The 21586-nt window shown below is 42.1% G+C and overlaps 3 protein-coding genes across 3 annotated transcripts in view; 1 reads left to right on the top strand and 2 right to left on the bottom strand.

Moving 5' to 3' along the window:
* Positions 1-12653, bottom strand: part of nphp4 (nephronophthisis 4) — a 141348-nt gene extending 128695 nt beyond the window's left edge. The window contains exons 1-2 of the mRNA XM_028409859.1: positions 12399-12653; positions 11885-12022 (exon numbers count right to left, since the gene is read on the bottom strand). Coding sequence (XP_028265660.1) covers positions 11885-12022; positions 12399-12575 — 315 coding nt within the window. The 5' untranslated portion in view covers positions 12576-12653. The remainder of the gene's footprint in view (positions 1-11884; positions 12023-12398) is intronic.
* Positions 12654-13291: 638 nt separating this feature from the next.
* dffb (DNA fragmentation factor, beta polypeptide (caspase-activated DNase)) lies at positions 13292-15769 on the top strand. The gene is made up of 7 exons (XM_028410723.1): positions 13292-13447; positions 13888-14014; positions 14086-14271; positions 14358-14437; positions 14522-14695; positions 14802-14902; positions 14976-15769. The coding sequence occupies exons 1-7, from the start codon at positions 13325-13327 to the stop codon at positions 15223-15225; spliced, it is 1041 nt and encodes a 346-aa protein (XP_028266524.1). The 5' UTR covers positions 13292-13324; the 3' UTR covers positions 15226-15769.
* c7h1orf174 (chromosome 7 C1orf174 homolog) lies at positions 15590-19041 on the bottom strand. Its single transcript, XM_028410724.1, has 4 exons — positions 18823-19041; positions 17838-17909; positions 17447-17770; positions 15590-17338 (listed from the first exon to the last, which is right to left on the bottom strand). Exons 1-4 carry the CDS (start codon positions 18850-18852, stop codon positions 17201-17203), a joined length of 564 nt encoding a protein of 187 aa, XP_028266525.1. The 5' UTR covers positions 18853-19041; the 3' UTR covers positions 15590-17200.
* Between the last annotated feature and the right edge of the window lie 2545 nt (positions 19042-21586).

Raw genomic sequence — 21586 nt, forward strand, 5'->3', positions numbered from 1 at the left:
AGGTAAAGTTAAAAAACACTGCTTGAGGTCCTTGAGGAAACATCCACTCCAATTCTCGCATGTTCCAGCAGTTTAAATGCAATCACTCACAGTCAAGTCTGACAAGAATGAATGACTCAACCGACGTTTTCTACACTGCTGCTGTCACAGTCCAAACTACTGCCAGCATCAACACTCGGCTCCATTTTCATAATGCATTCTTCCACACGCACATTGAAACCTTCTAATCAGCACAGCCTTTGTAGGCTTTTCCCAGAGTTCCTCGATGTTAGCTTCCATGCCTCTGCTCCATTTGCTCCTTTGTGTCTGGCTCCATCTAAAAATCGACAACATCCCCGACTTTGCCAACAACAGACTTCAGTTGTTGTGAGTTAAAGTCTTAGCTTGTCACCCAGGTTTTGGTCCCCTGACACTTTGTAAATCCTGTCTGAAATACCTCACAGACAAACTGTGGGCACGGTCTGAATGCTGGAGGTGCATCGTAATGTGGGAGGAATGCATGAAATACACAACAACCACACAAAATAGAGGAACTGCGCCAGGATTGAGACTCTAAAAAGGTAAAGACGGAATTGACATGTCAAAGCCTGGAACAACAAAGTACACAACAACACACACACAGGGGCAGGGCAGGCTCCTGGGAGGGCCGATAGCAGAATTACAGGAATGACGTGTGTGTTTGTTTGTGTGTGTGTGTGTGTGTGTGTGTGTGTGTGTGTTTGCATTGAGGGAAAAAAGCGGAGTGATAGAAATGAGATAGGAATGTATAAAAAGTAAAAATACACAACACACACAACTAAAACCTCTTTGAAGTTCTCATCTCTCTCCGCTCTCACCTCAGCAGTACCTCTTGTGCCCCTCAAATTCCATCCATCACACACACACACACACACACACACATACAGCATATAGCTGTGTATTACACCCTGTGCTGCTTTACTGTGTAAAGCTGTTAAACAGCAGCTGCTCTGCTAGATGTTTGGTCCCCTCGGAGCTGAAATATTGATCAGTTCTTGGGCAAGGCAGTGCAGTCTGCGCCCCCAACGTCCCCATGTATAATTGAAGTGTATATCTCTTAGTGTGGAATGCCAGTTGGGAGAAGGAATTAAGCACCGAGGTAAGCTGAAGGCCTGTCTGTGCTGCCACAGCAGCTCCTTTGTCCATCAATCACACGGCTTTTCGCACAGGCCAGTTTTCATGGGCTTTCTGCTTTTTACTCGAGGAAGTGCCATGCCTTGTAAAAGGAAACAGAAAATGGAAGACAGGACATAACAAGACTCAATATAAGTTCATGTTTCCCTGCGAGCCATTTCTCTGAGCACTTAGCCATTCGACAGAGGAACTACAGGACTTCTTCTTCTGACTGGGAGCACAAGCCAACATATCGGCTTTTAACAAATCGAAAGCAAAGACCAGAATCAACAACTTGATAGTCCATTTTTCTATACATTCACTTCCTGGACCCTATCTAGAGACGTGAAAAGATCCACTGTTGCTCCTGTGTGTAGAATTTGTCAGACATCCAGAAGCACCATGGACACGAAACGTTTGGCCTTACAGAGCTCTCATGACTATTGTTTTTATGCAGTCATTCTCTACTGCTTTACATATCAGCTGATACATGGTACCATCTGTTTTTTGCATGTCATGTGTGAAGTACCTTCATACATGACTCTCAGGTTCGCTCAATGTGTTTGGTGTGTGTCAGGTCTACCAGCGAGTGCTGCTGTGCACGAGGTAGCAAGCATTGTTGAAGAGAATACATTGTTCCCATTGATCAGCTGTGATACCTGATCTTAGTCAAGAATGATAACCAATATTAATGTCAATCTGTGCATGCCTACTACACATAGGTATGTCTTAAGGCTGTTCCATACTCCACGAGAACAGAGAAGTCGCTCCACGGGTGGTAAAAGTTAAAAAAAAGTTCTTTTTGGCACGGAGGTATCATACTCCGCGAGACGTGTGTGTGCAGAACTCCTCATACGGCCCTCCTCTACGCAGCGCACGTCACACACAAAAGGTTGACAATGCAATTGTATTGTAAATTGTGAGAACAGTCGTGGTTACCTGGCCTAACGAGCTGATAATGTTCAGGGAAGAGGGCACACAGCATGACAATAGATAGAAGATCAGTGTAGCTGACTGTAGCAGACCTCTGGTCTGTGTGAGTTTAATTCTGTGAACGTGTGGATGACTGTCTACAATAAGACATCCTGTCTCCCGGTGTTTAATGTGCGCGAGCCACTGTAACGCCGTGATCAATACTGGGATTAATTTTTATCGCCACCTTTTGGACAGACACTCTCCTCTGTGCGCCGTGTTTCTCCTTCCAGGAGCTGTTTGACAGCTGCTCATCTAAACTGTCCATCGTCGTTGTACTTCCTCCTTCTGTCTGTGTGTTCTGCACCTGAAGAAGCTGTTGCGCTTCTCCACATTCATCACGCCCACAATAAAGTCCGATCACAGCATGGTTGACGCACAGCCTTGAGAGAAAATGTTCTGCCCGGTCCATGTGTACGAGAGCGCTGCACAACGGGCGGTCCGAGATAAAATATGACGTCATTTTGTGGGCGTAACATCTGCAGGGGGGGAGGGAGTTCTCTGTTCTCGCGGAGTATGGATCCAGCTTTACTGTAGATCATACTCAAGTGTGTTAGCCGACTTATTCATGCAAGTTAGCTGTCAGAAGTGTCTCAAAGCTGTTTTCCATTACAAAAATATAATTTCTGTGTGTGTAGCTGTACAGCTATGGGGTACAATCATCAATAAATATCAAACTCTGAGAAAAAAAAACTAATAATACTTTAGTTATCATTTTTTATCCAAGACAAGCAAAGAAAATGTGCTTCAGAGCCCCTCAGTTCTTTAAGTGGCTTTAACTGACATGCACCAGGTAAATGACAGTCAAAAGTCTGTTTTTTTTCACACCTACACTGTAATAAAAATGCATATAATCAGCAGTGAAAACAGCTGTGTGGGTGGATCATAGGCGTGCAAGGCCTTGAACACAACACACAAATAAAAAAAAATGACTCTGTGGCTAATAACCCACTGCGGCTAATAACTGTTTAATGGAAACACTGTCACTTTTATCATTATTGAACCATTAATTACTTCTGACAGCATTGAGGATGAATACCAAGGACTACGCTTTGATTGGCACCAGTTGGGGTTGAAATACTGCCCCAGGGCAGTCTGTCCTTCCATCAGCATTTTCAACATTTTTCATTCAGTCATTTAAGGTTATACAGCCTACTAAATTACCGGTCTTCCTGTGTAGCCATCTGCTGATGCGTGACTACACTGTGTTAGTGGGCAGTAGTTAAAATGAATATGTGCTGGCTGAGTATCGGTTAATTGCCTTCAAAATATGTTCTTCTTTTATTTACAGAGTTATAGGCTTGTAATAATTAACATTACCCCAAACTTTGATATAAATATTAAAAGCTACCAAGGAGGTTAGCAGCAGGGATGGTGGGGTTTCAGGGGTGTGTGTCCACCCCTATATATATTGTATATTGTATATATATATAACAAAATCCCAGCCAATCTTACATATTTTTCTGTTATCTGATAAAACAATGCAAAAGTAGTTATTGAAATTACACTCAAGGCTCCATGCTACATATATATTCAATACAAGGCCTTATTGCAAAGGTTTGCATTTTTCATTTCTTGCTTGTCGATGTTTAAAAAGATATCTGTACATAAAAACATCAGCTGGGTTCACAGGATTATGATAGAGCTATTTAGCATACAAATAGAACAGAACAGAGAAAACTGCCTTGAAAAAAAAGATGGCTATCTGAATAAAAATATACATAAACCTTGACATGGTCACCTCCAGTACCATCAGAATATGTAGTCTGCACTGGGAAGAAAAGAGCTTTAATTGGTGACTTTGCTTGTATTCAGACACACACACACAATCTGTGTTATGTTTTCTCATGGAGTGAAATGAAAAGTTGACATGAGAGGTAATCTCACCTTTTCCCTAAACACGGGAGAAAAGGGCAAAGCTTCTTCCTACGTGACAGCTGAATGTCCACGCTTGAATAGTTTGTGAATCATGCGTGCAATCATAAGCGCTAGACTGCAAAACATCGTGCGTGTGGGCCACACAGCAACATATACAGCACACTTCAAAGACAAGTTATTCCATTGGCTGAGCCAGCTTTTCTGAAATATCTCTGATTTTAGACAGTCAGGCAGAGAGAGTAAGGGTGGCAGCTTCGCAGCACGCTGACAGCTTCAGTTTGGGAAACCTATTGTGTGTTTTAGGAACAGGGGGATGATGACTACACATTACTCTGAGCCCAAGTTTGACCAAAAGCGAATTTTTAATCTTTAAAGCAGCCTGTTCTTTAGAGAGCAACTATACAAAAAACAAAAGTGGTATTTTCCAATCAGTGAATATCTGTCTTTCTCTACTTCGTTAAAGTCCTATAATAAGGCTATGTTTGAGTATTGGAGCATTTGTTGAAATTGTTGGTATCCACTGTAGGGATCTATTCAGGCAACACCTGACAGTCCACTGTGCTTTAGTTATGCAAGGGATACCCTAAGGGTAAGGCTAACCAGATATGCTATTAAGGCGATTGGAAGGGACAAAGAAAGAGCAAATAGAAAAAAATACAAACATGTGTATGTATGTTACTCCTAGTTTATTCCACGCAGTGCCACACAGCATTTGGAGACCTACGAAAACAGAGGTCGCACGGACAGGAACAAAGCTTGGCCTTTTCCTCCCAGCCCAGCTGTCGGCCTGATAACGTTGCACACATGAGAAGAAAACCACTGGCTTCCTGTGAAGGCAGGGAGTTCAAATAGAGTGATCGCAGTGAGAGACAATGCAGAAAGATGCACATTTCTCCCAAGCCCTGCCGTCTGGGTATCTGTAGCACAACATTGCCCTCTGCTGACCACAGCTTTCACTGCCTCAGACTGAGTAAAGGAAGAGAAAACCTCCAACAATCACCTGAGTCATGATTTGAGAAAACCAGGAAGTGGTGTGGAAGTGCTAACCAGACATTTGTCCATACAATACACTGGAAAAACTGACCTACTTCTAGTAGAGTTCTTTCTTTAAGAAAAGCTTTTTACTATTTAAGCTGGTACCAATATGGCAATATGACACATATATTCTGATTCATTGTAAGCAATGAATCATTTTCCCAATATAATTTAGAGAAAGGCGACCTGTTCCAATCATCATATGTGTTCAAAAAAATCTTTTTAATGTTGTTAGATTGTAATTCAACATCATTGCACTACACTGTGAGCAAAGGGATTACAAATTTCTAACATTTTTCTAAGAAAATCCAACATATCAGGCCACTTCTATGGATTACAATCACCTCAGTCTCTACATGTTAAGATCTGAAATCTCACTATTGGATAACATTTTCTGCATCTCATCCATAAGCCATTTGAAGAGATCCAAACACCCATTAAAGCATCAAAAACCTATCAAACTGCCCTGCAAAGTGCAGTCTACCCTTCAAAACAAAAGCTTTATACAAGTCTCGCTTGACAACTCAAAAAGAACTCGCAAACGGCAATAGACGTCATAATTGTCAGGACGTAATGGCTTGGTAGGACAAGAAAGAGATGTGCAGACAAAGCAAGGTAACAGTTTTAGTAGGAGCTCTCTCTCCTTCTCCCTTTAATCACTGTGTATCTTTGCTTTTCAGCAGATATTAAAACCAATCCATCATGGCTGACTGGGAGGAGGGGCAGGTTGCAATCTTAAGCGTGCTCCTGTAACTAATCAGGAGTCCCCCCTCCCACCCCCCACCCCCCAACATTATTTGGATATCAAACAGCAATTTGCCACTCATAAACACCAGGATAAATGCAAGTGCATCGGGCCAAATCCAATAAAAAAAAGCTGGTGCAGCTCTTGCAGGCGCAACGCAGAGACAGGGCCAGGCCCACTTTATCACCCTGATAGGATATGATGTGGTTTATATTATTACCCTGGATGGATAATGAGATTTGGATGCTTATTGGGATACCGAGTGGGTCTTTATACTAGGCTATGACTACTATGGTGGATCAAAGCAAGGCCATACACTGTGAGAGACTGGTCGATCAAAAGAACATCAAGCAGACGAAAAGGGGAGAAAACAGATGGTGACAAAACTGGAAATGTGAATGTGCCATATCTGTGACTCATTGGGTGTCTCTGTAAAAAAGACTTATGTAACACACTCTGCACTCACAGCCAGCTACAGCTCACAGAACTCTTTCCAATAAAGGAGTTTCTCAAAACATTTTGTACAGCAGCGGCACACACTGTAAGCAGATGTGGCATCTTCAAAATTGGACGCTACCGAGAAGCTCCACTTTGCTCTGACACTATCATAAAACAGTGGGTGAGCGGCCTCCAACCAGGATGTACAGAGAGAACACAGACATCCAGCTGCTCCACAGATATCTGCTCAAAAACAACTAAATGACTTGGGAAAGAAGCTAAACACAAAACTGAGAGATTTCAAGTGATAAAGACTACATAAGGCCACATTTTGTAGTTTACATCTGATGGATCTTTTTTCAAGAAACTCACAGAATGAAACCTTGCCATGAGCAAAGCTGTTACACTGCATCTTATTTTTATCTCTACAGAATATACCAAGTAAACATTTGCTGCTGAACATTGTAAATTCTGCCACTGAGTACAGAACAGTGCAGGTGGGCCGTTCCAAAGATCTCAGAGAAGTTGCCACAGTTCCTCTGTGGATTTAGGCTGCCTCAGCTGCTTCTGCCCCTTTATAAAATGAGACCAGGGCTCTGTGGGGTTCAGACCATCTGTTGCAGAACTTCTTGTTCTCTTTTTTTCCTCTGAAGATATTTCTTTATGATTCTGACTGTATGTTTGAGGTTGTTATTATGTGTGCTGCAGAATGTGGGACAAATAAGACGCTTCCCCGGTGGTGCTCTTCGATGGAAAAGAATAGCACGCCACATTATTTATCACAGTGAAAGAGTGCCGATACAGCAGTGCGTAAAAATGTTCTGCATTTTTTGCATGAATGTGATCCAAAACAGATTTTTAAAAGCAGACACTGTATTCCAGCATACGAACCATTTCCCAACTGTGAAGCACGGCGGTAGTAGTTGCATGCTTTGGGCATGCTTTGCTGCATCTGGGCCAATATGGCTAACTATCATTGATGGAAGACATGCATTCTGGTTTATTATTCTGAAGCTAATCTGGGGACCGGGCTAAATTTCCTCCAAGTCTGGGGACCACCAGCAGTTACTTGAAAGTCACAACCAAGCGGCAACCTCTGGGGTTGCTCACAAGAGTCATTTCCCATAGACTCCCAAGTTAAAATGGCCTTCTTCACAGCAGAAATACACGTGTTCAGCCTGATGCAAAAAACCATTCTGGTCACAAATGATAAGTTCCCTTCCCCTGTCAATTGTACAGGGGTGAATTTTTTGTATTACTCACTCTTTTTAATTATATTAAAGACTTAAAATTATGCATAATTATGGGCGTTGCCACTTTCTTTGCCACACAGCGCAAGTTTCATGCATCCGTGATCACCTGCCCCCCAAACTCCACTCATGCTCCTCCTCTTTGTCCATATTTAGAGTTCTGGCGGACTGTGACGCTGCCAACATGGCGGCGGTCGGAGCATCCCAGAGCCTCCCACCGAGCCTCAAAACGGCTCCTTAGAAACAAATATTGAAAAATAATAAAATAATTGTCCATATTTTTACTGCCAATGGTCACAACACACATTGAATCAAAGGTTCATACATGCTATACTTTTGCCACTTACTAGTGAAACATAATATTGTAATATTCGGTCATTTTCCTTAATAAATGAATGATCACATGTTTCTGTTTGATTTGTTTTCTTTTAGGACATGTGTCAAAATCTGCTTTGTGTCATATTCATCCAGAAATATAGAAAATTCTGCAGCATTTACAAACCATTGCCATTGTTTTTATTTATCATCATAAAGAGCTTATTACAACTTCTGATTACCTAACAGATCAAACTCATGTGCCACCTCCAGAACAGGAAACAAACCACTACAGCAGCATAGACACAGTCTAGACGCTGCCTCACTAAATAAAAAAAAGACAAAACACTTTTTCAACTAATTTGACACCATGACTTGTGGCATATTCAACTATCAGCATCACATACTTGATCTTTTCTATCTCTATGTTCTTCATTGTTACAACATTCTTCTTAACATTTTCAATAAGATATTGAAAATTTCATCATCAAAGGAAATCTTTCAAAGGCTGCACAGCACGGCATCAGTATCACAGCGTGTTTCTTTGTTCCGTTTTTTTTAATGATGATTGCACAGAATAAAAAAAGAGTCAAAGATCGATTGTTGGGCAAAGAAAAGAAATGAAAAACTAAGTGGACAATAGATTCTGGGCGAACGAATTCTTGCTCGACTAAAGCTGTATCCACACTCACATGATTAAGTACTCCACACTTCTAATCCCAGCTCAATAAACCAGCAAGTCTTTTAATGTTTGTTTGGAGATTGGAAATATTATCGCTCTGTGTTAAATTAGGATAAATAGTACAGTAAGTGCACATAATTGTGTCAAATTTTCCTCCAAACCATAACAGACAGAGGTCCCAATGGCTGCAGTTAATCATTATAAATGTAGCCAACAAACACAGCTTTTAGCAAACATTTAACATTTAAACTGAGATAGAGGAAAGAAAATGATTAGACTATCAGCACAACTCATACCTCTTCTCTGTAAACGTACAGTCATGTTCAATAGTTTATACTCGATGTACTAATTCTATACTTTTTTTGTGTAAAGACATAATAAAAATCATCACACACTGTTGTGTAGAATGTTTGGCCCATTTTTCTTCACAGCTTTCCTTCAGTTTAATGAGTTTTTTGGACATTCACCCACAGCCCACGTAAGATCCTACCACAGCATTTCAATTGTATTGATGTCTGGACATAAACTACACCATTCCCTAAAAGTAGGGTAGGAGATTTCATTCTGATGCACTTTTTGTTAAATTAGTGTAACTTCTCTTTACAATCCGATAGCAACCAATTAGTTCGGCAGTTTCGCATTAAAACGAAGAATATGAATCATCTGTGGAAGCTATAAAACGCTAAAAACATCAGCCAATCCTCCGGGTGGACCCTGCACGGAGTATTGGCTGGTTGTCACTCTCTTCCTGCTCTGCGCGCACCAGAGAGGAACGTGCATGATGGCCGAAGTGATGGACCGCAGCTCGTCTTCAGGTAATGCGCGACCATGTGAATCTGGCTGACTCCTACCCTACCTTTAAACTTGATCATTTTTTCCCCCAGCCATTTGCAGCTGTGCTTTGAATCACTGTCCTGTTGCATGACCCAATAAGGTCCAAGACTGTCAGGAGTTCATGGTCACCTCAATGACTGCAAGGTATCCAGGTCCTAACAGGCCCAACCCATCAGCCTTCCATCTCCATGCTGCTGAAATACTTTGTTTGGTTTTCATCAGACACGGTGGTGAACATTAAGACCAAACAGCTCATCAGTTTTTCATCAGCATCACCTGCTGCAGCTCATCTAATTAAATCCTATAGAAGCAGTAAGAGGGGAACGCAGTATTGAACATTTTTGAACAACGTTTTTTGGCTTTATTTTTGATAAATAAATAACGACACAGGGAAAAAAGTTAGATGTTGCTGTCCATCTGAGGTTGTATTTCCCTACTATGACCCACTACAATCAGATGATTTTTATTATGTGAAGCATCCACACCACAGGACGCCACTCTTTCCATTATTACCTGCTCTGTTTCCACATGGTATAAATCAAAGGGATCAGTAGGGAGCTGACGGAATAAAGTCTGTCTGATGTCCGGTCCTACTGGTTCTAATATTTATATTCACACATACAGCTTCACTGGATGGATTTTCAAGGTTGCAGGGCATGTTTAAAAAAAGGGGGGGGGGGTTATTTCAGCTGACTGAACCTCATTTTATGACACAGCCAAGCCAAGATTTACTTGCTATTCATTTCCTCAGGTAAGACACATTCGCTGCTGGCTGCTCACTTATGGTGACTTCCTACTTGTAAAAGTTTAGTGGAGATAGAATGCAACTTTTCACATCAGTGTTGTTACTGTCCTGTCAATCTCAAAGTATACTTTGATCAAAACAAAAAACAAATCAGTTTTTTTAATACTGTAACAGAATATCCTGACCCTGACCTCTTTGCTTTACAAAGACCCCCGTATGTAGTATACCTAAAACACAATTTGGGACTGTGAATATGTCTTAAATGCAACATATCTGTGGATGCTCTCATTCATCCAGGTCATAGTCATTTCCAAGAGTTTAAATCGAGGCAACTGGACTCAAGGATTGTTTTTTGAAGACGTTTCGCCACTCCCCCAAGTCGCTTCTTCAGTTCTGCCAAATGCAACATTAGTGCATTGGTTTCAGTCTGGTTTAACTCATACCCACAATAATTTACTGCTCAAAAAAATAAAGGGAACAGTACAAACTAAAACTAAAATCAGACATCACAGTTCATCAGTGAAGACGGTCCAAGTCAGTCACACTTCTGTGAAATCAGCCTGTCCAGATAGGATCAACACTGATTGTGAATCAGTTTCAGCTGCTGTGCAAATGGAACAGACAACAGGTGGAAATGAGAGGCAGTTATCAAGACAGCCCTATAAAGGAGAGGTTCTGCAGGTGCTGACCACAGACCATTTCTCTGCTCTCATCATTTCTGCCTGATGTTTGATCACTTTTGCATTTTGTCAGTGCTCTCACCCCTAGAGGTAGCATGAGGCGGTGTCTACAACCCACACAAGTTGCTCAGGTAGTGCAGCTCATGGGTCGTTGATGCATGACAATGCTAGGCCTCATGTGGCTGAAGATTCCTGCATGATGAAGGCATTGATGCTATGGACTGGCCTGCCTGTTCCCCAGACCTGAATCCAATCCAGCACATCTGGGACATCATGTCTCGTTCCATCCACCAACGCCATGTTGCACCACAGACTGTCCAGGAGTTGACTGACGCTTTAATCCAGGTCTGGGAGGAGACCCCTCAGGACAACATCCACCACCTCATCAAGAGCATGCCCAATAATAATTTTGATTTACATTGATCATTTTTATGTTACTTTGTTCTCAACGTATTCCACTATGTAATGAATTAAGATTTTCAACTGGAATATTTCATTAATTGAGATCTAGGATGTGCTATTTTAGTGTTCCCTTTCATGTTTTTTGAGCAGTGTACAACATTATGTCGGGAGAATGTATTATGTTTGGCTGTAGTAAATGGCAGACATTTGCCATGTTACAAAGAGCACTGTGTTGCCTGATGTTGTTAGCATGCTAGCCAATGCTAGCTTCCAGTTCATGTTTATGATCCTGCCACCATATTATGTCATTAGTTCTGATGCAACTGTTTAGATATTATTTTAATTATCTTTATTAATAATAATAATAATAATAACGTATATACATGTTGTATTGTGGGTTATAAACATGATTAAATACTTTTATTTGTTTATTTACATTATCTGGAAACCTCTAGTCTAGTATTTGTTCCTACAGAAATTATTAAATAATCAGCATAAGCTATTGTTGGCACACAAATGTGCTGAAGTAAATCGAGGTTGTGGCTTGTTGTGTTTACAACAAATAGCAGAACAGTGTCCAATCATATCTGCTCATTCAAAGACGGCTGATTGCTTACATTTTTGAGTTGGCTTTAATTAAATAATGGCTGTGCTAAAGTGGTGTAATTTATGCCTGAATGAACATTGATTTCACCACATAAGCATCGATCCCTTATCACTTATCAAAACAGCATGAAAGAGGCGCTGCAGCTGTCTGGATGGTTTGAATAAACGTACCTCGTTGAAGGAGATCTTGTTGTTTTTCAGCTTCTGGCCTGAACTTTTCCATGTTTTTCCAAAAAACTGCTGGTGAGTACGATCAAACAGTGTCACCTGCAGCTGATAGGTCACATCCTGTTCCCCTGTGGATGTGTCCTGTGATAACAAAGTGAGGAAAATTTAGTGTGCACCTGAACTGATGCTAGCTGTGCATCAACATAAACATATTTGGAGGGAGTCAGATAATAACCCCCTGTGGACGTGTTTGATGGATTATCTATAGACCGAATTTACAAGAGGATCCAATGCATGCTCACACTGGCTTGTTCTGTAGGCTAACTTCACCTTGTGTTAAAAATCCAAGACCGTGTTCAAATTTCAAACTTTTAAATGGAGCTCTGTGTTTGAGAAGATTTTTTAAAGACACTCTAACTTAGCTGACTTCACAAATACAAGCAACAAAAAAACGTTTGTTTCCCACCACCACGTTAGGGTCATGAGCAGAATTACTCAGTACTAAGGTGTAAATCACCTGTAGCAGGTGGGCTGCAGTGAGCCGGGTCAGGCTGAGCTGGAATCCCTGTCTCTGGGTGAAGTGTCTCTCCGCAGCTAGTCGGACCGTCTGTGTGGGCGGAGGAACCGACCGGCTTTTGTCAAAAACTTCCCTCCAGCCGCTCGCCATGCTGGAAACGTCCTCTGTTTTCACCATGCCCTTAGTTTCATAAAAGAATAACTAATATAAACCCATGAACACAGAATATTATCTGTTCTGTCGGTTTAGATGTTCAAACCCGTGGACGCCATATTGAAACGGATTGTACCATTTATTGAGGAGGGGGGGTGGCAAAATAAGTTTTTTATTATTATTATCGCCAGGACAAATTATTATTTCAACAAATATATAAATAGCATTAACGAAATACATAAAACGTTTATTTTTTTACCCTTAAAACTAGTCATATAAATCAAAGTTCAATGTACTTGTCCCTGATGGTTTGAACCTTTCACTTGGTTGGGCCCACCAGGCTGCATCGGTTGCTATGGTAATATTCACGTTGCCATGCTCCATAAACGTGTCGATGAAAACGATGTATGCACAACACAGATATTAATAGTTCAATAATATTATGATGTTTTAATAATATCTGCAGTATCAACAATCAAAAATGTTAATTTAAACTAATACATAGCCCAGGCAACAACAGTGGCCAATGGTCATTTTTATGGCAAATTGTGACATTGCTTAATACAGACATGCACATTAGATGTATAGTCTCAAGAGTAAGTAAGTGCATAAATGTATTATTTCCTTCACCATTTCCTATTGGCAGTACAGAAAACAGCCAGCAGGGAACAGCATCACGCCGCCGCTGCATCTCCGTTGACCCTGGAGGAGGAGAAGAAGAAAAAAAAGCAGAAGAAGAAGAAGGAAGCGGTAGGTACAAACAACACCGTGAAATGTCCGGACTCTTTTGCAAAAATAAACCTGTGAAAATAAGGGGTTTCGGTGGACATAAAAAATATGGAGTTGCTGCAAAAAATGTGAAGGAGCTGCTTACAAAAGCCTGCAAGTTGTTACAGGTGAGCCGTAAGGTTTTATTAATCAGCTTTAGCTTTTTTCTTCTGAGAGGATATGATGAGGGGGGAAGCACAATAAACAAGATATTTCCGCTTATAAACAGGACATTTGTCTGTTTGTTTTATATAGTAGCGTTTTTTCAGGCTGTGTGGAAAAACTATTACTTTCACTTATTCTCAGAGAGGAACCCCAGAAGAGAAGCTAAGTGTAGCTGCTCGAAACAAAGTTCAGCAGAAAGCAGCTAAAACCAGGAAGTCAATAGCGCGCATGCGTAAATGAAACATCAACATTTAAATGTCATGCTTTTTCTATATCATTTATGAGCTGGTATGATACATTGTGGTTAGTATTTATGATGTGTTTAGTGTAGCATCTTCACATGTTCCCCACATAAAATAAACTTAAAAATAAAGTAGTTATTTGATGTTCTCCATGATTACAGATTCCACTTTCTGGTGCACATGTTTGTTTGTATGAAGATGGGACCACTGTGACCGAGGAATTCTTTCAAACTCTGCCTGGTGACACTGAACTCGTTCTTCTGTCCAAAGGGCAGACATGGAGTGGAGGTACACAAATCATCCTCACACACACCATTACACAAACATTTCAGTTCTTAACCACAGTTTTCTGATTCCAGTTGTGTGCGACATCGGTCAGCTCCTGAACACAGATCGACACGCCGACAGCCTTATTGAAGCAGCGAAGGAGCTGCTGACTGATGAGAAGTCTTCCAAGAGACGTAAAATCCTGGTGGACCTGCTGCAGAATCTGGACGACAGGTCCGAAATGGAAAGCAGAGAGGAGGATGAAGACTGGTTCAAAGGTAGTGTGATCAATAGAAAATCATCTCTGCTTAGGTTGTTGGCATAAAACTCCACTAAACAAATCAGACGGGCTGTTTCATTTCAGGTGTTGATACTCGATTCAAAACAAAGTCAGCCTACATGAAGTACAACTGTGAAAACAGGATACGAGGCTACATGAAGGAGGTAAAGCTCGGCCTTTTGGAATCCTCAGTCTAGCATCTCAAATGACATCTTACAGGTTTTCCTTTGTTGGATTTGTTGTCTCAGGTGGATGATGCCACTAAAAGAATCCAAAAAGCTAAAGTCAAGGCTGAGTTTGTCAAAACATCCAAATGCCTGCTGGAAATGCTGAAAGCAGCCAAGTACAATGGCTGCTACTTTGACCGAATGGAGAAGGAGCCAGACCGCCTCTGTACTAAGGAAGGATGGTTTACCTGCCAGGTATTAAAGGAATAACAAAAAGATAGAGGAAAAAAAGTTTGGACATATTGTATTAATTTAATATTTGGCCACATGTCCTCATTTTGCTGTTTTTTTTCCCCTCCAGGGCTCATATGATCAGACAGTGTGCCCATCTTTGCACTCCATCAACCCCTACAGCAGCCGAGAGAGCAGGATCATCTTCAGCACGTGGAATCTGGACCACAGGTTGGACTTTTTAGCAAATTTAGTCAACGTGTTAACACAGTGTACATGTTACAATCTTTTATCCTGTGTCCAGGGTTGAAAAGAAGCGGACGATCATTCCCGCTTTGGTGGATGCCCTGCAGAATCACAAGAGCACTGATGTGAACTTGAACTACTTCTACCAGCTGCTGTTCACCTGCAAGAACCTGAAGCTGGTCCACATAGTGTGCCACAAGAAAGAAGCTCACAACCTGCTGTGTGAAAGGAAGAAAATTTTTAATAACACCAGCAATCCAAGGAAAACTAAACAGAATCCCAGAGTGAAGAAAAAACGCTTGACTTGATGTTTTTGAACTGAAGAATGAACATTAATTTGTATGTTTGTTAGATAAGGTGATTTATTTTTTAATTTTAAATGTATTTTTTTAAATGAATGGAACAGTCACACAATCATCATAACCATGAAAACATTTATTTGTTCATCATGTTGGCACAGAGATGTAAATACATGAATTGATTAGTTACCGCTTCATGAATTCACTCAGTCTGAAAGGTGCATCTGAGAATATGAGAAGCATTTAGCATAAATAGGCAATAAAAAATGGTCAGGACAATCAGTTATGTACAAAATACTACAACAACTATGAATTGCTGGTTAGAACTATTAACTTACATTTAATTGCAAATTTCAGTGTTTTAGCCCCACTCTTTTTTGCATATATCAATCGACAGGATGTTTATCAGTAATAATGAACAGCTGATTTGATATGTTTATATACAGTATGTGTTAAAAGCTGCCATGTGTTGAGGAATATTAGACACTTGGTGAATAATGCAGCTGTAAAACTATGGACATTCAATAATATTAAAAAAAAAGCTTTAATGATAGAACTGCTCTTTGGTGTGTGAGTGTGTCCTTATTACATTTAGGTATTCGAAATCATTTTATATTGTCACTGCTGCCTTTATCAACATGTGACTTAGACATTGCATATGACGTAAGGCTGATCTCAAAATACGCATGGATCAATACGTCTATATAAAGTGCTTTGTTTACACACCCTCCAGGTAAAGGGATGGTGTAAGTATAAATTCAGCAATTGTGTGATTTGAGATAATTTATAACCTCCCAAAGGCCCTTTTATTGTAGGGTAGCTAAAAAAATATCAATAAAATCGAGTTAATAGCTGTCGGCAGAAGTTGTACAATAAATTAGTTTCCTCCCATCTCCCAGTAACATGTCTGAGCAGTTACTAGGACCAAGGTTAAACTCATTGGTCCTGAAAAAAACTGGTTTTAGTCCAACATCTAAAAAGGGACAATGGGCCATTCTGAGGCCAATCTTAAGAGCAATTTGTATGGTCGAGACTTAGGTTCTGCAGTGAGGCAAAATCAATCAGGAAACTCTCCAGCCCACAAGTCCGCACCAGGTTTGTGGTGTAGAAGGTGTTATCGATGTTTCTCTGTGGTGGAGCTTTCACTAATTACTCGACTGCCATGCTGTGATTTTGTTTGACATCACAGTTTCAGACAGCAGCAGGCACAGAACACTTAACAGCGGCTGAAGCAAATGCTGATGACGTGAGCGATATATGTAACTTAATCTGATGAATGCGGCTGAACCTGGCACCAACCGCGCTAATTTCCATACAAAACAAGCCGTGCAGCAACAGCTTGACCGCACTGACAGGGGAACTGAAAACTTATTAAAGATCAGTGCTGCATCTTTTTCTGTAAAACATTGTAATCACCCACTCCAGTGTTGTGGACCTCACTGAGGTATCCATAGTCCACAGTGTGGACAGCTGTCATCCAGGAATGTGGATCTGAACTCACCGACTCCCTCACAAAATCTAAACTCCTTCCCTAAGATGAAGAAGAAGCTCAAAGGTTGCCTTTTAAAAGCGATGATAATCGTCATCGCTGTGGACCACCTGCTGGATGTCTACAATGCCGACTTCTACAAATGAGGGGTCTGTAGGCTCCATAAATGTTAAAAAATGTGCTAAACAGCTACAAAATTACCTCAGGCATAACAAACTTACAAATCCCTCTGTGTGCATTTCTAAGATCTAACATCAGGATGTTCCTGTACTGTGTTGTAAGCCATGACTCAACACAGGCTCTATAGTAATAGGAAACAGAATGGCTGGTGAATAATTGAACGCTGAACTCCACACAGGGGAAAACATGTGACAGACCTGTGACTTCAGCAGATTACTTGGACGGACTGAGTGTGGCTTTTCTTTTGGCTCTTTTCTTCCTGAGCGCTGAGAGGTTTGACATCTTTCCACAGGCCTTCACAGACGCTGCTCTACACTAGTTCTCAGCTCCAAAACTCGAGCTGAGACCTTCTTCTTCTTCTTCCTCATCGCTGTCGTCTCGTGCGTAGTAATGCCGTCGCCTCCTGGTCCCTCTGTGGACATGGGCAGACGACGACGATCTTTGAGGAAAGTCCTGCAGGACCCATGATATCATGTTAAATCAAACCACTGATCCATCCTCCAGGGTCAGAAAAGCCTGTTTCTGTCACACATTATCACAGAAATTAACACAATACCTCACCTGTAAAGCATCCAGGTTGCCAAAAAACTGCTCCACAGGAAGAATCTGGTTACTGTCTTCATCTGGGAAAATATTTTTACCAAATTCATCACAGTCCATAGGCTCAGGTTGGTCCCAGAGGCTGCCAATATCCGGTCTGAGTTTGTTCTCTTTCTCCTCGTGTCCCTCCAGCCCAGGCGATGCTGAGCATCTCCTCTCGTAGGAAGACTGGTGGCACTCGCAGCTGATGCGAGACTGAGTCTCTGTTTTACCATAAACACTGACCACTGAATTGCTCTCCGCTGCCAAGTGTGTCTTAGTGCACCTCCTCCCTGTACCGGAAACCTGTGGCAGCAAGATAACAGGGTTAGAATGAGCACTGAGACATCAGGCCCACATGTGCAACACAAACCTTTTTGGATAGCCTAACTTCAGAGCTGCTCTTCCTCTTTCTGGGCTTCAAGTTATCAAGTTGACCAGGCATCTGCAAAGCAACACATCATGGTTTTTAATCAGTGATAAAAAGCCATTTCCAATCAGCTGGGAGGCAGCTGTCATAACACAAAGAGCTCTCAGGCTCATAAGTAAATAATGCATGTTTTCACTGAGGTTAACTTCATTTGATTATCCAGCTTTTGCACAAAATAGCTCCCTCGTGCAGTCATGCTTGTTCAGAAACAGAATCTTCAGACAACAGGAGAAGCTTGGGATAATTGCCAAAGACTGTGTTTACATTTTTTAGATGCTTCTTGATTCTCTATGGCAACAATGTAGAACAGGGAGGGAATGCAGCCACAGCTTCTGCTATCCTCCTTTTACCTGGAACTTAGAGCTCTCAGCAAAATAAGCATGTAGACAATACAAGCTGATGGCAACACACACATGCCCAATAACTAATAACTAAACCCCTGTTGATGCACGGCAGCCATCTTTGATTTGAAGTTCTCTCTGAGTTCTGTATTTCTGACTTGAGGATGCGGTTCCAATTATAAATTCTGCATCCTCCGCTGGCCAGACAGAATAAAATATTGACGATTTAAAGCCACATTACTCATCAAGTCTGGACTTAATCCGACCAATGTTATTAATGTATATTTTAGACATGTCCAGGCCAAGCCGAATTAAACATTAAAATCGATAAAAGACGCTGCAGCAGTTAAAACAACACGAATTGCCCTGTAATTAAGCTAATTTGTAGCTAACGTAAAGCATATCGTCCGGTGTCAAAAGCTAACGCGGCTCAAGAGTTTTAATGGCAACAACGCAGAGGTTGTGAGAGACAACAACACTGTAAAACACAGCTACAAGCTAGCAGAGCTAGCACGAAAGATACAAGCTAACTAACTAATTAACCTAACTAGCTGCATGCTAATTCTATCGCTTTGCTAATCACTCACCTTACTCGGCGTGATGTTATGACCCAGCATCCACGGTGTTGCGGTCCGCTGTAGTATTAGCTTTCAAACAGGTTATCTATAGTAGCAGGCAGCTGTGAGGGTTTACTGTACGCAGCGGCAGCGGCGTCAGTGCTGCGGCGGCGGCTGCTGCTGCTGCTGCGGGCCTCGGTTATTTCCTGCCGAGGTTCACTCAGAGGTCACCGCGTCTCTGTGAGGACGCCCCGACCGCGACGAAGCTAGTTCCACATCAGACTGCATATGTTCACACGAGTCATGAAGAAGCCATAATAAATGTCATGTTGATTTGCTCAACTTTACTCAGATCTAGAATGTAATTTATATCATGCAGCTATGTTTTTAATGGCTTCCACATGACTCAACTGTGTATAACTTTACTTGACAAATAAGACACGCCCACCTAGCCTAGATTCTAGATGTGATGATAAACTGCTGTTTACCTGAAGATGAAAAAGTTATTTGGGTTCACAGAAATTCTCCCAGCAGCATGTAGTTCAACAAAATGTCCACAAGGGGGAGCCAGAAGCCTTCAATGCTGCTTAGAAATAATATGATAAAATAAGATAAAACTTTATTAATCCAGAAGGAAATTCTTGTGCCAGAGGTATCAAGTTACATTAAATGCAGTTAAGTACAGAGTATAAGAGTATAAGTGTCACTATAATCCAAATCAGAGTACAGTACGCAGTATGAGCACAATATATGATACATGGATACAATATGGAGATGTAAGGTGCTAAGTAAACATAAATATAGACCAGTGGAGGGAATGACAGTGATGCCTGACATGATTATCTAGATCCTCTCCCTACAGAAAGGGGAGGAGTTATACAGTCTGATGGCCACTGGCAGGAAGGACCTCCTGTGGCGTTCTGTGCTGCTCCTCGGTAGTCTCAGTCTACCACTAATTGTGCTCCTGTAGGACAGCAGTGTGTCGTGCAGGGGGTGAGACGTGTTGTTACGGACACTGAGGAGTTTCCTCAGCATCCTTCTCTCTGTCACCTCCACCACAGACTCCAGCTCCACTCCCCTGAGTCTCCTTAGGAGATACAGGCGACTCTGTCCCTGCTTGTATATTGCCTTTGCTCTCCAGTTTGCGGTCAATGTGGACACCAAGGTATTTGTAGCTGTCCACAATGTCCATGTTGGTACCTTTGAAGCTGACCGGGTCTGGGAGTGTCTGGTGCTTCCTGAAGTCCACCACCACCTTTTTGACATTCAGCTGCAGGTGGTTTTGTCCGCACCACTCCACGAAGCTGTCCACCACACTCATATACTCCGCCTCCCGACCTCTGCTGGTACAGCCCACAATGGCAGAGTCATCCGAGAACTTCTGCAGGTGGCAGGACTGTGAGCAGTGTCTGAAGTCCGATGTATAGAGTGTGAACAGGAATGGAGACAGTACCGTGCCCTGGGGTGCCCCCGTACTGCTCACTATCGTGTCCGAGATGGTGTTCCTCAGCCTCACAAATTGTGGTCGACCTGTAAGATAGTTAGTGATCCAGGTGACCAGTGGGGTCTCTACCTGCATGTCCAGGAGCTTCCTATTCAAAAGGGCAGGCTGCACGTGTTAAACGCACTGGAAAAACCAAAGAACACGATTCTAACAGTGTTACCTGCCTCCTCCAAGTAGGTGTGTGCTCTGTGCAGCAGGTAGATGATGGCGTCCTCCACTCCAATACGGGGCTGGTAAGCAAACTGCAGGGGGTCCAGCGATGGTTCCACAACAGCACGCAGGTGTTTCAGGACCAGCCTCTCCAGAGACTTCATCACATGTGAAGTCAGAGCAACTGGTCTGTAGTTGCTGTGTGTGCTTGGATGTTTGGTCTTGGGCACAGGAACAAGGCATGTTGTCTTCCACAGGGCAGGGACAGTCATCAGGCTCAGACTCAGGGAGAAGATGTGCTGGAAGACCCCACACAGCTGTGTGGCGCAGTCCCTGAGTACTCTGGGGCTGAGTCCGTCCGGTCCTGCAGCTTTTCCCGGTCATAGACGACTGAACTCCCTCCTCACATCTTCTGGGGTGATGGTAACTGTGGACACAGAAGAGCAGAGAGAGAGATCTGATGGGGGAGGGGGGCAGGGAGGCTGGGGGGTTGTGGCCGGTGATGGTTCTCCTGCCACTCCATACCTCCCTCAAGCTGTTCCGGGCAAGTTGGCTCTCCAGCTTCCTCCTGTAGCTCTCCTTGCCCTCTCCGATCTTCTCCTTCACCTCTGCCTGGGCCCTCTTCATCTCCTCTCTGTCTCCACTCCTGAAGGCTGTCTTCTTTCTGTTGAGTGATGCCTTGATGTCCTTTGTCACCCATGGTTTATTGTTTGGAAAGCAGCGTATTGACCTGGTGGGGATTAGAGAATCTGTACAAAAATTAACATATTCTGTGATACAGTCTGTGAGTGTGTCTACATCCTCACCGTGAGCGTCACAGAACACATCCCACTCAGTCACCTCAAAACCCTGCAGGGTCTCCAGAGCTTCCGGTGTCCACCTCCGTACAGTTTTGGTGGTGTGAATATGAAATGCTTCAGCATCTCATATTATGCATCATTTGTATAGACAATATAATTGATATCAAATACATATCAATTGAAATATTATTTTATTATGTATAAACGTGATCATTTTCCATCTGCGCGGTGTTTTTTGGTGCTGTTTCTTATCAGCTATACACAGCTATACAGCTATTCTTGGAACATTTTCCATGTAGGCTACCATAAGCCCAGTAATACAGAAAATGTCTAGATTGTC

This window comes from Parambassis ranga, chromosome 7 (assembly GCF_900634625.1).
Source record: "Parambassis ranga chromosome 7, fParRan2.1, whole genome shotgun sequence".
Taxonomy (NCBI): domain Eukaryota; kingdom Metazoa; phylum Chordata; class Actinopteri; family Ambassidae; genus Parambassis; species Parambassis ranga.

Excerpts from the sequence above, each read along its gene's own strand:
- dffb (XM_028410723.1), top strand. The coding sequence starts at position 13,325 with ATGTCCGGACTCTTTTGCAAAAATAAACCTGTGAAAATAAGGGGTTTC. Across the intron at positions 14,438-14,521 it reads TACGAGGCTACATGAAGGAG|GTGGATGATGCCACTAAAAG; the intron begins GTAAAGCTCGGC and ends TTGTTGTCTCAG. Across the intron at positions 14,696-14,801 it reads AAGGATGGTTTACCTGCCAG|GGCTCATATGATCAGACAGT; the intron begins GTATTAAAGGAA and ends TTTCCCCTCCAG.
- c7h1orf174 (XM_028410724.1), bottom strand. The coding sequence starts at position 18,852 with ATGCTGGGTCATAACATCACGCCGAGTAAG. Across the intron at positions 17,910-18,822 it reads ATAACATCACGCCGAGTAAG|ATGCCTGGTCAACTTGATAA; the intron begins GTGAGTGATTAG and ends GTTGCTTTGCAG. Across the intron at positions 17,771-17,837 it reads AAGTTAGGCTATCCAAAAAG|GTTTCCGGTACAGGGAGGAG; the intron begins GTTTGTGTTGCA and ends TTGCTGCCACAG.